Here is a 16,584-nt window from a genome sequence, read left to right as displayed (position 1 = left end):
TTCACTCACTACCTTTCTGACTAGTCAAGACAGGACTTTTGCTGCTTAGGCCCTTTTCTAATGTATAACTTATTCACGCCTTTCTGAAAGCCCCTGCTGCTGATAGTCTTTTAGTAGAGATGTGAATCTACTTGAAAACATTTTTTCACAGCTGGTATAAAAGACCTAGATATGTAACTGATGCCGAAGCAATGTCCTTTGAGACGCATTTTAGAATCCTCATCCCACCCACAACAGGAATAATAGGCCTGATTCTGATTTCATTCACACCAGGGTAACGCCACTGAATTCAAATCCCAGATTTACTCTGGTATAAGAGAGAGAAGAAAGAAGCAGAACCCAAACCTTTCACTTTATCAGTGACTTCCCCTCCTCATAAGCCCTTTATAAACTATGTGATACCTGAACAGTGATCCATGTGGCCTGCTCTGAGGTGAAGCATGACAGCTATCTGGTATCACATAGCAACGTTGTGACAACAGTTTAGGACAGGAAGTGGAGAAGGTCACTGAAGCCAATTGAAATTCCAAGGAAAATTTAGGTCAGCAGAATGCAATTAACCTAACTGAAATTTGGCTAGGATACTGGGATCAACACTCCTTGTGTTACAAAAAAGAGGAGTGCAACCTTTCTTGACCACAGGAGACCAGAGCCCTGCTTTATTATCTGATCCAGAAGATATCACATCTTGGACCTATGTCAGTAAGATGGATCTGAACTCAAAAATTGGATCCAAGCCTCTTGAACTTTATGGAAGATCACAGATGGATCCAACCTTTGGGTCTGTATGGACTAAGGTGAAAACAGGTGTTTTAAAAACCGGGTTAGGTAATATGACTCGAATTTGTCTTGACTAGGAAAAATGGTCTGGTTTAAATTGAGTTTAGTGAACAGGTTGGCTAAGGCCAACCGAAACTCAAATACTTTTCATAGTCAAGACAAATCTTTGGGTTCTCCTCTAGGCTACAATAAAACTAGCTGGCACCATTTTAAAAGAGTTAAATTGTGTCTAAACTAGCTGCTAAAGTGGTGTTTCAAGTCAAGTGAGCTCACTCAGTTTAGAAACGTACCTTTTTGACTAGTCAAGACAGAGAGTTTGGGCTTGCCTGTGCTTAAAGGTTTTGCTGTTTTAACTATGCCATAGTGTGGGTGCAATTATACCAGTATAAAAAAGTGCTTATACTGGTATAGCTTATTTCAGTTCAGGCATTTAAATAAGCTATACAGGTGTAAGTCACCTTTATGCCAATAGAACTGCATCCACACTAGAGCTTTTACTGGAATAACTATGAATATGTCTACCCTATAAGTGCCACAGCGGCACAGATGCACCATAGGGTAGACAGTTGCTACCATGATGGAAGGGGTTTTTCCATCACTGCAGTAAATCCACTCGACAGGTGGTAGCTATGTTGACAAAAGAATTAAAATTGTTATTAAAGTTAATGTTTAAAATCAAATTTACACAAGTTAAGAGGGAAGGTTCTGTACGTCTGGGGTCGGGCTTGGGTTACGGGGGATTGCAAGTATCAGCTACAAGGTTCACGAGGTACATACATACCACATAACCAGCATAGATCCAGATTGGGGTGTGGGAGTTTTAAAAGTGTCAGTGGATAAGTGGGCTCGGGTACGCCACCCATGGAATGTATGAAGAGTCCAAGTCAGGACTGGTGTAGAGAATGAGTACATTCTACAGCTGCATCTACATTGCACAAGGTGCAATGTGTTTCACAGGCCTGAGCCATGTGGTTCGGTCGAACCAACTTTTAGGCATAGACCAGGCCTTAGTATGCAAAACCAAATCACACTCCTAACCCAGAGGTCTTCTGGGACTGCTTTGAAATATAGATCAGCCCGTTGTAGCTCAGACACTTTGTTAATGCATTGTTATGTGGTGCATTCATGTAATGGATTGAACTATTCACACTGCTTTAAAAGGCCCTGCCTGGAATCATCACCCATCTCCTCTCCAGCACCTGTTTGAACAGTATTTTAGGAAAGCTGTCTGATGACTCAAGTCAGTCCTTTTGGATTCCTTGTTTCTCTGATAAAGCAGCTTCCTTGGGATTTGGCAGGCTATTTTGGCCCAGTTTGCACAGATACCACCCACCAGCATAAGTCCTGTTCAAACAAAATCTTTAATTGTCAGACATTTCCAAATTCCTTTCTGTCTCCCCCATGCTCTCAGATTGGGTTTATATGTCAACCAGTGCCTGGGATTCTTATCTTTCATGATGGCCTCTCCTTCCCCTGGAGGGCTATTGGCTGAGTTTTTAAGTCATGACTCGGAGATATTGAGTAGGGCCGGTTTGGCTTGTTCTTGACAAACAGGCTCTTAAGGTTGATTGGCATTTAACTAGAGCAGGTAATAGTTCATATCTCTGCATTACATGCGTCAAGTGCGACCATGCTTGACTAGACCAGACACATTCTACATTGCACCTTACTTGGGATCATCAAGCTAAATGCTGACTAGCACTGAGTTGGAGGCATTATTGTGCTTATAGGGTGAAACTCACCCTTCTGCATGGGGCCAGCGTGAGGCCTATGCGCTTCTTAAATCCTATTTAAGCCCTGCTTTGAGCGCTCAAGTGGTGGTGCCTATGTCTTGGGCTGCCCCCACCACGCGGGGGTGAGTTTCACCCCCATTGAAAAACGTAATCAGATTCTGCTCCTTCTCCCCCAGGTCTCTCGCAGTGGGGTACTCACACAGTCCAGCTTGCTTTTCTTCCACAGGTAGAAGGGGTCAGCCAGCTGCTTGAGGGAGTTTTTCAGGTTGACTGCTATCAGGGCTCCCAGCACAGCCTGCCAAGGAGACAGTATCCAAGACAGGACACATGAAAGTGTTATTGCTCAAGGGGAAACTGCTTGTTGCAAATATCTCCTGCTCTCAGGTCTGGCTGCCAGTTTCCCAGGGGGCAGGGATGAGGGTTTAGCAATCGGTGGTGAAGCTAACAAAGATCATGGTTGAATCTGGATCCAAAATAATTTATTTTATCCCCACCAGTTCCCTTTCTCCTGCTGAGAATCAGTGTGGATGTGGCGCCTTCACACTATGAAACTATGCTATGGGATGGCTCAGTTTACCTGGGCTTTATGCAGAGGACAGGGACCATCTTTTTGTTCTGTGTTTGTACAGCGCCGAGCACAGGGGAATCCCAGTACATGATTAGGGCTGGTAGGTGCTATTGTAGTACCAATAATCATAAATAATTAATACCAACAAAATGTCATTATTATTAGAGACAGTCCTGATCCAAATACCTTGTTCTGAACACACCCAACACTGGAGCAGCTTGGCTTCAGTCTAAATAAATGGACCAAACCAACACTCTGAATCCAAAACCCCAGAGGCCTGGGGAACTTTGGGCCAGATTTCACAGCCCATACTTAGTTACTAAATAATCACAATGTTACAATAGTAAATAATTTATTCATAGGGCATCCCCCATCTGGACATACATAACTGAAGTCAAAATGACAGGAAGAAAAAGGCAGCATTGTCTAATACTTCCCTGAACTCAGTGCTTAATTTGTAATGAAAGAGGTGCCAGGGCTCAAACAATTTTTTTACATTCATAACTAATGCAGCAAGCCCAGAGGTGCTGGGGCTATGAACTGCCCAGCCTAGAGGTGCCGGGGCTCAACCCTGGCAAGCTCTGGCACAAATTAAGCACTGTCCCAATCCCATCACTTTGCTCCCTCTGGGTTTCAAGTTTTAATAAACCTAATTTCTAAACTCCAAGTTCACTCCAAGCCTTTCACTTGTATTTGTGCTGAAACCAGGAATTAGCTCAGATTCTCTTGACACTTGATCCAGATTCACTCAGTGGACCTGATTTTGAGAAAACCCCAGATCAAGTGAGTTTCATGGGATGGGGAGGAGGAGTGGGGAGGGGAGTGTTGTTTATTAGAGCTACATGCAGCTTCATGTGACTGCTCTTTGATTTACAAACAGCAAGGAAGGCTGACCTGGTTTGACTGGACATAGATGACACAGGAAATGGAGCAGTCCAGAACAGAGGGGTGACCGATTCCCCAGTGTCCCTACTTACATGCCCCCCACCCTCCATGACCCTCCTGGTTGCTTGTGGTTTTACCTTTGGAAGGGGGTCGAGGTAGATTCCCAAAGCCAGCATGGTTATCATAACCACCAGTGCTACAAAGAAACTTGCCATCTGAGGAAACAAAAAGAATAATTACAGAGGTAACCTGGCATTTTAAACCTTATGTGATTCCTTAAACTGGGGACCAATTAAGTGAAGCAATTACAGATCTAATGGCTTGAGCAGCGGGATGGAGCTCAGGATTCTGGGGTATTATCTTAGTCCTGCCACTGATTCGCAGTGAGGGCTGGGGCATGATACCTAATCTCTCTGCCCCTCAGTTCACTTGAGCTCTATGCTTTTGCCCATGACTTGTCCCTGTGACAGGCCCCCATTAAAAGTTACTGTTGTTGGCGCCAGATGAAACAAAAACAGCTAAATAGTGAAACTACTGGCATGGAGAAGAAGAGCTTTCAAACTGAATGCATTTAGTATGAGTGAAATCTCATGGATTAGCAGCACTGGAAACAAAGTGCTTCCCTTCTGCCCGATCCTGGGAGGTGCTGAGCACCCACAATGCCCAGTGCAGTCCCAGGGAGCTGCCTACACTGAACAACCTTCAAGATCAACAGGTGCTTGCTACACAGCATGGGCAGCAAAAGTGCCAGCACTAATGTGCCCCAACCCTGACCAGGAGGGACACCCCTCTGTGGGAGAGAGAGAAGTTCCGTCTCGGTGGCCCATGTGTCCTTGACCTCTCTGCTGAGTCTGTCATCACGGCAGCCAATCAGGAGTGTAGTTTTAGTGATGTAGACCCTTGCTCACTGGAAAATGGGTTGAGATTCACCAAACTCATCCCATACAGAGGCCATTGGAGACATCCATCAGATGGTAACAACTTCCCGTGAGGTAGAGACCCAGTCTGGATTCCAGCTGGCACTCTGGGGAGTAACAGCTCTATGATTATCATTAATCATGTGAGCCAGCTAGGCCCTCAGAAAAACAGATGTCAGGTTCAAATTCTGCTCTCAGTGTCAATCTGGAGTGACTTTGCTAAAGTCAGTGGAATTACTCTGGATTAGCAACAGTGAAGTCTGAATCTCTGGCTCTGAATTTTAGCAGAGAATGGCTCCACCCAACACATTCAGGTGCCCCCTCTGTGGGGGTCTATAGGTTAATCGTGGAGGTGTCATCAGGGTTGATAGTGCGAAATTTGGCACCAGGAAGAAGAAAGTAATAACCTGAGATTTTCCTCCAGCCCCGTCCACAGCTAGGGTTACAGACAGAGCACAGCAGATCACATGGATTTTGAAAAAGGATCCAAAGAAGTTACTGCAGCCCAGGGCAAGCATTTCCTGTGGAGAGAAGAGGAAGGTGTTTGTCAGAGGAGGAAGGAAGCACCACTCTTGTGCCAGCTCCCTTAGTTTCTTCTAGCCACAATTAAAGGAAGGTGAGAGAAGTAGGTCACAGGGATTCTCCTCCTCTTAGCTCCGCCCTGCACACAGCTTCATTCCTGCCCCTCCTCCCCACCCACCATCCTCACCCAGAGGATTGCTCCTTCTCATCCCAGAGGCATCGCTGGATTCCCTAAGTTATGCCCATGATGACAAATCAACTCCAGCCAGTGCCTGGCAACAAGAGACCAGCTGGATTTCTCTTTAAAAACTATGTCTTTAGGAAGTTTTAACAAGTTGGCAAATCCTTGCCAAGCAAACATCAGAAACAAAACGATCATCATAGCCAGTAGCTTTTGTTGAAAGAGACATTATACAGGGATATAGTCATCAGATTTTTCTGTTTCACAGGGTATTACCATATTACAGAGTGAGCATCATTACAACACCTATAACATGTCGTCTCTAGCGATTTTATTAATACTCAAAAAACTGGACAGGTGCTAGTATTTTTTTGCAGGTGGATGTACTTTGAATATTGAATAAAAGGTAACCAAATATCTAAGTATCTATCGGTCCTCTGTCTATTTCCTACGTACGTAATTGAAGTGTTTCCATAACCACAACCTCCCATAGTTTTTGAACCATTCCTCTACGGTTCCAAGGCAGGCCTCAGCAGCCACGCAGCTATTAGCAGATGAGAGATTAATTCTTCATTTCCTCTCATTTAACCATTTGTGCTGGGAAGCCCTAGGAGAATTACCAAAGGTTCATTTGGTAACAGAGAGCCAGCTTGCATCCCAGTACTCTCTAACGACTGGACATGTGCACCGTATATATATAACATCTCCTCTTTCACTGAAGTTTCCCCAACATTTATCCCTGTTCAATCTATATGTATTTTTTAGCCTGATGGGTTTGAGGTACCACTAAAACAGTATCTTAAAGACATTTTCTTTTATTGTGCTACAGACTGAGGTTGCTGGTCCTCCTTTCCAGATCAAACCCCATTCCTCTGGTGTCATTGGTCTGCCTAGGTCCCTTTCCCAGCTGTTTCACCACTTCTGGATGATTCAGTCCTGCACTGAGGCTGATAGCTGGACCCAGTTCCCAAAGATCCTGCCTTAATTTGTGTCTCCGACCAGCTGCGGAGGCATTTTAAAAAGGAGGGAAAACGAGGAATAAAAAAAAGTTTGGAATCCCAAATGCCCTAAAATCTTTACAAGGGTGCCTTCTGCATGAGTCAGACAGGCATAATCTTCCCCTCCTTCGCACTCTGCCTGAAACGCACAGCTGGAACAGAGAGCCGTGTGCTGATCAGGGGTCTGCCTTCGGTAGCATGTGCAACTGTTTCCTTGCATGGGTCTCGAGCAGAGCAGGGAGCACAGATGTTAGAGTGCCTGGGAAAGGAGGCCTCCCAATGCGGTCAGTTGGGCAGAAGGAAAGAAAGAGGTGGGGCTGCTGTGGAGAGAAAGCAAAGCAGGGGATCACACCCAAAACTCCCCCCAGTCCTGTACAATCTCCCTCTAGCACACAGATAATCTACCGACAACAACAAACCAGGTCCCTGAGGTCCCTTCCAACCCTGATATTCTATGAAACCAGGATACTGAGCCCCAGACTCAAGTTGCAGTGGGGGAGGTTTAGATTGGATATTAGGAAAAACTTTTTCACTAAGAGGGTGGTGAAACACTGGAATGCGTTACCTAGGGAGGTGGTAGAATCTCCTTCCTTAGAGGTTTTTAAGGTCAGGCTTGACAAAGCCCTGGCTGGGATGATTTAACTGGGAATTGGTCCTGCTTTGAGCAGGGGGTTGGACTAGATGACCTTCTGGGGTCCCTTCCAACCCTGATATTCTATGATTCTATGATTCTATGAGCACCCCTACCACTAGGCAAGTTTGAGCGCAGGAGAGAAAGACACAAATTTCAAAGAAACAGAGTGTGTTTTAAAGCTCCCAACTTATTAAATAGGCTTCCACTTTCACATCCATTATACCCAGCAGCATCTTGACTATATCCTTTTAAATAAAGGTTACCTGGTTGGGGTCCACGTCATAGCCATGTTTGGTTCCCAGGGTCCGTCCCATGGCCAGGTTGATCACATAGCCCACAATGGCAAGTGAGAAAGCAGTGCCAATCATATCTTTCCACTTGCTCACCAGTGGGAGTGTGGGGACTGGGAAGCTGCAGCCAAAGAATAGAGGAGAAAGCTGTCAGGACACAGGTGTTTAGAGATGGAGCCTGTGGACCAGGATTTGGCTTTATATATACAGGATTCACTTCACCCACTACTAAAATGCAGCCACCTCTGGGAGGAACACAGCAGCTGTTTAATGGTGCACAGCAGCACTGCACAGCTGTTCAGGAAGACGAGTGAAGAATGACATATCCAAATGAAACTGCGGGGGAAATTTAGGTCAGTGGACTTCAGCATGGATTTGGTCAGGTTGCTGGGCTTTTGCAAAAAGTGCCAGAGGATTTTAAATGACCCCAAGTGGGAGGGATAGCTCAGTGGCTTGAACATTGGCCTGCTAAACCCTGGGTTGTGAGTTCAATCCTTGAGGGGGCCATTTAGAAATCTGGGGCAAAAATTGGGGATTGGTCCTGCTTTGAGCAGGGGGTTGGACTAGATGACCTCCTGAGGTCCCTTCCAACCCTGATATTCTATGACCACATCTTTTGCTCTATCTATAATCTGAAAAATTGCACCTCCAAGCCACACAGCCCCCTCTAGTGCCGAGCAGAGCCATTGGCTCAGAACCGACCGAGGGAGGAGTGCCAGGAACTGCATCACCAACACCAAAGAATTAGAGCTCATCAAAAATTTTCCAGTGGAAGAGTCAGAAAATTTGACTAAATCAAAACATTTCACAGAAATGAGGCAATTTCGATGAAATTTCATTTTGAAAAAAGATCAGAACGATTTGTTTTGATAAGGTTGAAACAATGTTTTGACTTTCGCATTTTGAAACAACTTTTCCATTTTTACTTTTATTTTATATGATATAGTACAATATGCAGTGTTGTTGTAGCTGTGTTGGTCCCAGGATATTAGAGAGACAAGGTGGGTGAGGTCATATTTTTTCTTGGTCCAACTTCTGTTGGAGAGAGAGAGACAAGCCTTTAAGGTTACACAGAGCTCTGTTTCAGGACGGAAGAAAAAGGAGCGGTGTGCCTCAAAAATTGTCTCTCTCACCAACAGAAGTTGGTCCAAGAAAAGATATTACCTCCCACCTTGTCTCTCTGATATAATAATTGAAACACAACATTTCAGTTGAACCTAAATGGCATATATGTCGACAAAGAACACTAGTGCCAGTGTGATCCCCAGGCTTACAGAATTTACTGTGCTTTGCACGTGCTGAATAATATCCTAGATACCATCCCGGCTCTAGCCTTGTTTATTATTTTGACACAGGATTGGTGCTGTGTGTCCCTTGTAATTATAAGATTGTGCAGCGCAGTATTTTATGCTTTACACAATTATAGCTTGGTAATTATATGCTGCTCTTTATAATCCACTTAAGCATTGACTCAGGTAAAGAAAGAAGGATTAGGAGACATTTTCCACTCCAACCTGCCCTAGATTCTGTTCTATTTTCGTTCTTATGCCTCACCCAGCACAATGGTATCTGAGTGCAGCGCTGCAGGACAATTGCTACAGCCTGGGGTTAGTCCTTATCCTAGGATATTGTAAGAGGATTGACAATTGCTCTGGCAAATTAGTGCCCTCTTTGGATACCAGTTGCTCCCTGCTGTCGTTGTTATGACTTGTTACAAGTAACTTTTATTATGGTAACGCCTAGTGGCCCCAGCAGAAGCTGTGTCTCCATTGTGTTGGGCGCTGTACAGACACAAAGTATCAGACGAACAAAGGAAGGGACGATTTTACATTTCACAGATGGGAAACCAAGGCCTGGAAAGATCAAATGATTTGCCCAAGCTCACTCAGGGAGGCTGGGTAGAGCTGGGAAGCGAACCCAAGTTTCGTGCGGTCACTGTACATACCCCACTGGAGACATTCAGCTCCTGCCTTGTGCAGAACCTGAGCCACAGTGGAACCCCTCTCTACCCTCTTGTAGTGCCCAGTGGTGCCCTTCTGCATGCGGCTGTTTGTTAGGGGCATAGGTTTTGCTGGGGACAAGGCAATCGCTCAGGGAGAGCTACGGAGGAACCTCAATAAACGGGGCGAGGGTCAGATTTGGGGAGAGGAAGAGATGAAGGCAGTAATAAAATGGTGTCCCTTTCACTGAGTTCTCCATTTCGGCAGTCAGTGTCCTTCATTATCCCTCACTCCTGTGGGGGTTGTTTCCCAGATTGCAGCATGGGTGGGTAGGGGACTATCACTGGTCCAGAGAGAATCAGCACTTGGAAATGGAATCAGGCCTGCACGCGCACTTACCCCATCTTAATCTTCCCAACGATTGGCATGTTGTATTTCTCAGGCATGTTCAAGCAGCCGGACACCGCAGTAGCTACTATGACCTGAAATCACAGAGAGTGAAGGAGCCGTAAGTGGAAGCAGCATTGTCAGACCCATACGCAGCGTTGCACTGACCTAGCTGTGCAGGATGGTGAGATAGTGGCTAATGCCTACTACAGCTGAGAACGAGTCCTGTAAAACCAAATTCAGCCCTGGATCAAGTGGGAGAAACGTCCATCTGCTTCAGTGGGAGTTATGTCCATTTATGTCACAGATCAGTTTCCACCCATAGACATTAAAAGGAATGCACTGACAGTCCAATATACGAGGAAGAAACAAAGGTTTGGGGGGTTCTCCTCCTCTTGAGGATATAAAAATACTTGGGCTTCCCTATCCCCTTTCATCACAGGTTATCCAAGCCCTTGATGCGTATTACTGGAGTCACACAGGACAAGGTTGATCAGTCACGTCATCCCCATTTTGGAGAACTGAGACAGAGCCCTGTAATAGCAGTGAGCTGGGATAGTGTGAGGAATAGAACCCAAGGTTCCTGACCCCTAGTTTCCTGTCCTAAAATCTCACTAACACTCGCTCCCTCATGGAAGCTTGTGGCCATTCTACACATGGTCTGTGGGGAGACTTAGCCCGTATATAGTTTAGAGAGAGCTCACAGCAGGAATACATCTGGCAAGGCCTCTGCAAATATGAACCTAGCCCGCTGTGGCTCTGTGTGGGCTGGGGAGATGTATAGTTTGTCATGGTTTCATTTAGAGGTGAACCACAACTGGATAACTAAATCCATCACACACACACCTGGGATTTGGGGGTCCCTGAGCCAAATGTTCTGTCTCAGGCCCAACCCTCATTCTGACATGAAATTCAGTGGGGTCAGCAGCTTCTCTCTGAGGTTTGGGAGCTGCTGCATTTCTGAAACTGAAGCCAAACCCAGGAGCCCCGATTTCCCGTTGCCCTTGAATTGTGCAGCTGGGCAAAGTGAGCGCAGGGTGGGTGTAAAATGCAGGCAAATCAGAAGTGTAGTGCTCTACACCCACTTTGTCCTGGTGTAAACGACCATGTGAAGCAGGCATTGGGCTCAGTGGTATGAGCCCCACCTGAACCAAAACCAAAAACTCTAATTAGAGTGACGCTGCCAGTGCCTCCTGCTTCCCCAAGCATCCAAGCCAGGCAGGTGTCCTGAGTCCGACATCATGCCTCACCAGGTGTCAAAGCAAGGGTGCTTTGGAATCTAGGCCCTTCCCCTGCCTGTCCTAAAGATGCACCTTCCTGCAAAGGCTGGGAAGAGATGAGGGGAAAAGGCTCTTTCAGGGAATGATTGTTTCCTCTCTAATGGACAGAGGACGACGGAACTCGGGTGTCACTTACTATGACGATCTCCATGGGGATGGGCACCCGGATCTTCTTCATGTATTTCATATTGAGCTCTTTCACAATAATCAGGAGCACAGTGCTGATCAGGGCGAAGATCAAGGAGGCCACATTGGTCTTGGGGAGATTTTTGCAAATATCAATAAATGTCTAGAGGGGGGAGAAGGGACAGCAGTCGGCAAAATGTTGAGAAGGGCTACTTGGAATTCCAGTGGGCAAAGCAGAGAACACCCCGCCCCCCCCAGCCCACTCTGGCCTCCCCATGGACATCTCTGAGCCACAGGTGCTGGAACTAGCGGTGCCGGGGGGATGCTGCTGCACCCTCTGGTTTGAAGTGGTTTCCATCATAGTTTGGTTCAATGGCTCTCTGGACCCACACTGTACTTGTTCCAGCACCCCTGCTCTGAGCATATGAAACAGGCACTGGGAAATGAAACAAGCACCAGAAATCCCAAGACAGCCTGCTTCTGTGTCTGGCTACTTCAGTTAAGCAGTCAAACTTCCAGGTGCATAGGACCCACTGAAGTCAATGGAAAGGACTATGGATCAGCTCCATAGAGGGGCAGGGCCATCTCCTCAGTTTGCGAAAAGAAGCACATCTCCACTGATTTCAATGCAGCTACCCCATTCATAGCCGTTGAGGATCTGGCCCTATATATTTAAAAACATTCAGTGCCCTTCCCTATACCCCTAATTACATCTTTGATTATTGAAACTCAAAGCAATCGAAAAAACGCTCATTTGTTTTTCATTGTTAGTGCCGATTGCATCCTTTTTTGTGTTGTTTTGCTCATCTGGGACAGCAAAAATAGGCTCACCAGGGCTGGATTCCCCTCTCTTAGCAGTCTTATGCCATTGTCACTCCATTGCCTTAATCAGAGGGAGATGAAATGTGGATCAAGCCCTATGGGTCTCTTTTTTTTTTTCTAGTCCCTAATTCTTATCCACTTCCTCAGTACTGCAGTGCCTGACTTGCAAAGAATGCTGGGAAATGTTTAAACCCAAACAGAATACCTGTCTTCATTGGAATACTAAAAATCAAGCAGCGTCTCTAGGGATTGCAGGTTTGGATTTTCCTGCATTGGCCCCAGGGACGCTCTGACATGCCCGACTCTCTGCTGACTAAGCTGATTCTGTGTTTCCAAACCTAAACAGGTTAAGGTCAATCCAGCAGTGTTGCCTTCAATGAACCGAACCTTGTCTCAGAAGAACTGCCAGACTGGACCAGACCAGGGGACCATCTAGTTCAGTGTCCGATCTCTGACAGTGGCCAATACCAGATAGATCAAAGGCACAAGAGGTCATATTTATGGGATAACCTGCACCCACAGGTAGTTTCCCCCTGACCTCTAACAGCTAGAGACTGGCTCATGCCCTGAAGCAGGAGGGCTAATATTCCTTCCAAAACTCCCTCAAGACCCATCAATGGTAATAATTAAAAACTATCAGGGCTCAGGTTTGATTGTGGCTTTATTTATTACAGTAGCGGCACAAGGCACCCTGGGTACAAGCTGAGAGTGCTGGAAATGGAGCAGACTGCCATGTGCTTACACTCTCTCAGCCCTCTGCTCATTTGATTTAGGATTCATTAAGTAATGTCCCCATGTATTTGCTGACGCAGTGTCTGCAGCATGCTAGCCCCTGGGCCAAGGTGTGGAGAGAAGGCCCCTACCCCAGCGAGCTCACTTACATAAACGATGGCCAAGGGCCCAGTGTAGGCTGTGATCGTCAAGCCAAAGACATATTTGAGCACCGAGATGAGGATCTGGAGCCCTGCTGCAGTCATGAAGCCCCGGATGAAGGATTCCGAGAGGTAGATGGCAACAAAGCCAAACTGCACAAATCCCAGACAGATCTAAGGATGGATGGACACACACATCACAGTGTAAACGTACTAGAAACAGCCTAGACCCCGTCTGCAGGGGCCATCACACAGATCATTAATGGAGAACTGCTGCACGTGCCAGGCTGGCCCCTTGGCAGGGCAGCCACTTGGCACGGGGCACTGGGGCGGTCTGGACACAGAGCCAGTCTAACTAGCCCAGGGAGAGTCATGCCAGGCTGGGAGCATTCTCTGGTGGCAAAGAGCCAACATAGAGGCTGGGGAAGTGTGGCTGGGATGCCATTGTGTTCCCTTGGGTCCGCTAGTGTCACCTAGCGAGTGCTCTAACCAGTGACTAGCTCTGCACACAGGATTGGGAGAGTGCACAGGGTGAGCTTTGCACCACGCTGGCAACTGCGTCCTCCCCCCAGCCCTGCACCATGAGCAAGACGCCCTCTCTGAACATAGGCAGTGGAAATACAGACCATGTGTCTAGCACACACCATGCCTCCTATGGGCATTGCCACGTGCTTAATTTTCTACTACCCCATGTGCTCCCATGAAAGTGTCTTTGGAGTAAAAACACACCTGCAATTGCTATGAGCTGCTGATCATGGAAAAAGAACAGAGACCTCAATGTGTCTCTTTCTTGTTCAGAAACTTTAATATAGGATGGGTCCATCTATCCAGATCCCTATTATAGTGTAGGAATCACTATAGTGTCTGAGGTCCAGTGTTTCTGAAGTGGGAGCCAGGACCACAGGACGCTTTCAAACCTTTTGTTTCCAGGTATCATCTACTTGGAAACAGTCCCAATTGTTGCACTTGCTGGCACTGCCATCCCCTTCCTTGAGGGTGTACAAATGACAAAATCCAACCTCATACAAGGGGGAGGGTTAGGCTTAGCTCAGACAGTGGACACTGCAGTGTTAGTGCCAAGATGTCCTTACTTGTATGATGGCTGTCAGACAAGCTAATGTGGCGGAAATCTCCAGTCTGGCTGCCTCCATGGCTGTGTTGTTGATGTTTATCTCATTGGTGGTATGGTTAAAGTATTCGAAATCGGACTCAGGAGCCAGATCATGGCAGACGCTCCCAACGATAATGCTGATGACAGCAAAGGTGCCTACAGGACAAAAGAGTAACAGGTGACTTACATGTATACAAGCATCCCATCCTGAAAAGCGTTAACGTAAATTGGGAATCACCCACCACTGCAATGCAGTCAGTTCTGTAGCAGAACACGGCAGTGGTTTATCAGCGCATGGCGCAATGCTATACAGCAGGCACCAGGGATCCAGGACATTGACTAATGCACCAGAGAGGAGGCTTGGTAAAACAGCGCCCTGTCAGGAGATATGGTACAGCTGGAGGATGTGCCCTTGGGCAATGAACGTAGTTGGAATGTACAGACATTCAAATTTCAGAACTAAAAAGGGGAACTTACCTGGGACCATCTGGTGGACGCCACCTAAGATGAAGTAGGGTATCAAAGGGAAGAAGGAGGAGTAGAGTCCATTGATGGGAGGCAGATTGGCAAGCAGTGCAAAGGCCATCCCTGAAAAATGCAAGTGAAATTGACTTCAGATCTTCCATCTCAGTTACAGCTGCGGGCCCTGGGAATTCCCCTCCTGGCACAGAACAGTGGCCCAGCTAGTTCGGCAGCCTGTCTTTGGCAATGTACTAAATGCTCCAGGGGAAGATGCAAGAAAACCCAGACGGGACATTTATGGAGTGGGCTACTGCACCAAGGCAGCAGGGTCTATGAGCCTTCATAGGGGTGCAGGACTCTTCGAGTAGCGACTCATCCTGTTAGCAGAAGCTAAAAATCTGCACAAAGCTGCTGTGTCAGTGCTGCGGGGTCTTTGTGGTAAATGCAGCGTGTTAACTCTCCCAGGATACGAGATGTGACCCTCTGGCGAGAGGCAACTAGGGGCAGAGCCAGGGGGGCTCTGCAGGGAAAACCAGGACGAGCCAGCTTTGAGGAGAAAGCTTTGGCTGAGGGTTTATGTTCTTTTGTTACTAATAAAGCCAAACCCCAGGAAGGGGATAAAATCAGCCATCGACAGCGTGTCCGAACTTTAATTGGAGCAAGGTGGGAATGTTCTCTCCTCCCAGCTGCTCATGGGGGGAAGTTACTTCCTAACCCCCACTGGAGAAAGGAAACCTGGTCTCACCTTGTGGCACTTGAATGGTCCCCGCACTGATTCCCCCAAGGACATCGGGCACAATGTAGTCTTTAATTTTATATTTAGGGAGCCAAACGAGTATTGGAAACAGACTGTAGATGATGACTTTGAACCTGGATGATGAACATCTAGAGAGGAAATGAACACAAGTAAGGAAGGAGGGTCCCGATAAGAAGCATTTCCCCTCACTACGAGGTTTCCTATGCTAAGGACAATGGTCCTGATTTTCATTGCCTCTTGCCTTGGGAAGCCATTTACACTAGTGTGGAGCAGATACAAAGCCAATCTGGGTGTGAGAAGCATCACCAGTCTGATGTGGCAACATTCTGTGTATGTTTCACACGAAAAGAAAAGGAGTACTTGTGACACCTTCGAGACCAACAAATTTATTTGAGCATAAGCTTTCGTGAGCTACAGCTCACTTCATTGGATGCATTCAGTGGACAACCATGCCACTGGTTATTAGCATAGGCTGAACATCACACATGTTGGAAAAGGGAAGTGGATCTCTAGGATCTGTATATTACCCTAGAATGCATGGTTGGACAGGGTTTCTACTTTAGAAAGAGCAGGTGAAGTTTCCAAAGCAATCACAGGGATTTAGACACATATCCGCTATTGAAATTAAAGTAAGATCTTATATCTACATCCCCTGAACTGTTCAGGGATCTCAGGCAGTATCTTTCTTCAGTGGTTAGAACATAGGACTTTCAGGGTTTCTCTACACAGGGTTTCTCTAGGTTCTGTTCTCCTTTCTGCCACTGACTCATTATAAGGCTTTAAGCATGTCAGTGAAGCTCAGCTTACCTATCAGTCCTATGGATCTAACAACACATGCACAGGCTTCCTCAGTTAATGTCTGCAAAGCCCTTTGAGATACTTGGGTGAAAGATGCTTTCTATATAAATGCAAAGCAAAAGCATTCTTCTGAGCACAGCCAGGCTGCCTTCATTTCTGACTGTAGACTGATTCATTTGAAGTGAAAACCATAAACTCCATTTACCTTTCAATTACAGTGCAAACCCAATCAAATATATATTCATTACTCAGCGCTGGTTATCTCAGATGTATTAATCTCCAGCGGCTGTGATTGCATTTTCTCCCTGGGGTGGTGCTGTTCTGTACTTCGGCGAAGTGAGAGAGAGAGAGAGCAGTTATTCCTGGGGCTTATTGAAAAGCTCTCTCCACTTAAAAAGCACCTGGATGCCACCCAAAACTAAAGTCAACATGGGAACAGCCACAGCCTCACAGGCATCAATGTGTCGAGTTTAACAAAGGCTCTCTAGCCTATGGCTTTGCCTATCCAAAGCCCAGAGAGC

At 46.5% G+C, this 16,584-nt stretch overlaps 1 protein-coding gene across 1 annotated transcript in view; it reads right to left on the bottom strand.

Moving 5' to 3' along the window:
- SLC26A9 (solute carrier family 26 member 9) overlaps positions 1 to 16,584 on the bottom strand; it is a 31,354-nt gene that overhangs the window by 13,800 nt on the left and 970 nt on the right. The window contains exons 2-11 of the mRNA XM_084611464.1: positions 15,254 to 15,393; positions 14,524 to 14,634; positions 14,027 to 14,202; positions 12,945 to 13,109; positions 11,252 to 11,404; positions 9,848 to 9,930; positions 7,482 to 7,629; positions 5,291 to 5,404; positions 4,104 to 4,181; positions 2,713 to 2,808 (exon numbers count right to left, since the gene is read on the bottom strand). Of these exons, the coding sequence (XP_084467590.1) occupies positions 2,713 to 2,808; positions 4,104 to 4,181; positions 5,291 to 5,404; positions 7,482 to 7,629; positions 9,848 to 9,930; positions 11,252 to 11,404; positions 12,945 to 13,109; positions 14,027 to 14,202; positions 14,524 to 14,634; positions 15,254 to 15,393 (1,264 nt within the window). The remainder of the gene's footprint in view (positions 1 to 2,712; positions 2,809 to 4,103; positions 4,182 to 5,290; positions 5,405 to 7,481; positions 7,630 to 9,847; positions 9,931 to 11,251; positions 11,405 to 12,944; positions 13,110 to 14,026; positions 14,203 to 14,523; positions 14,635 to 15,253; positions 15,394 to 16,584) is intronic.

This window comes from Lepidochelys olivacea (assembly GCF_965140295.1).
Source record: "Lepidochelys olivacea isolate rLepOli2 genome assembly, chromosome: 21".
Classification (NCBI taxonomy): Eukaryota; Metazoa; Chordata; order Testudines; family Cheloniidae; genus Lepidochelys; species Lepidochelys olivacea.
This window is presented reverse-complemented; position numbering and strand designations above follow the sequence as displayed.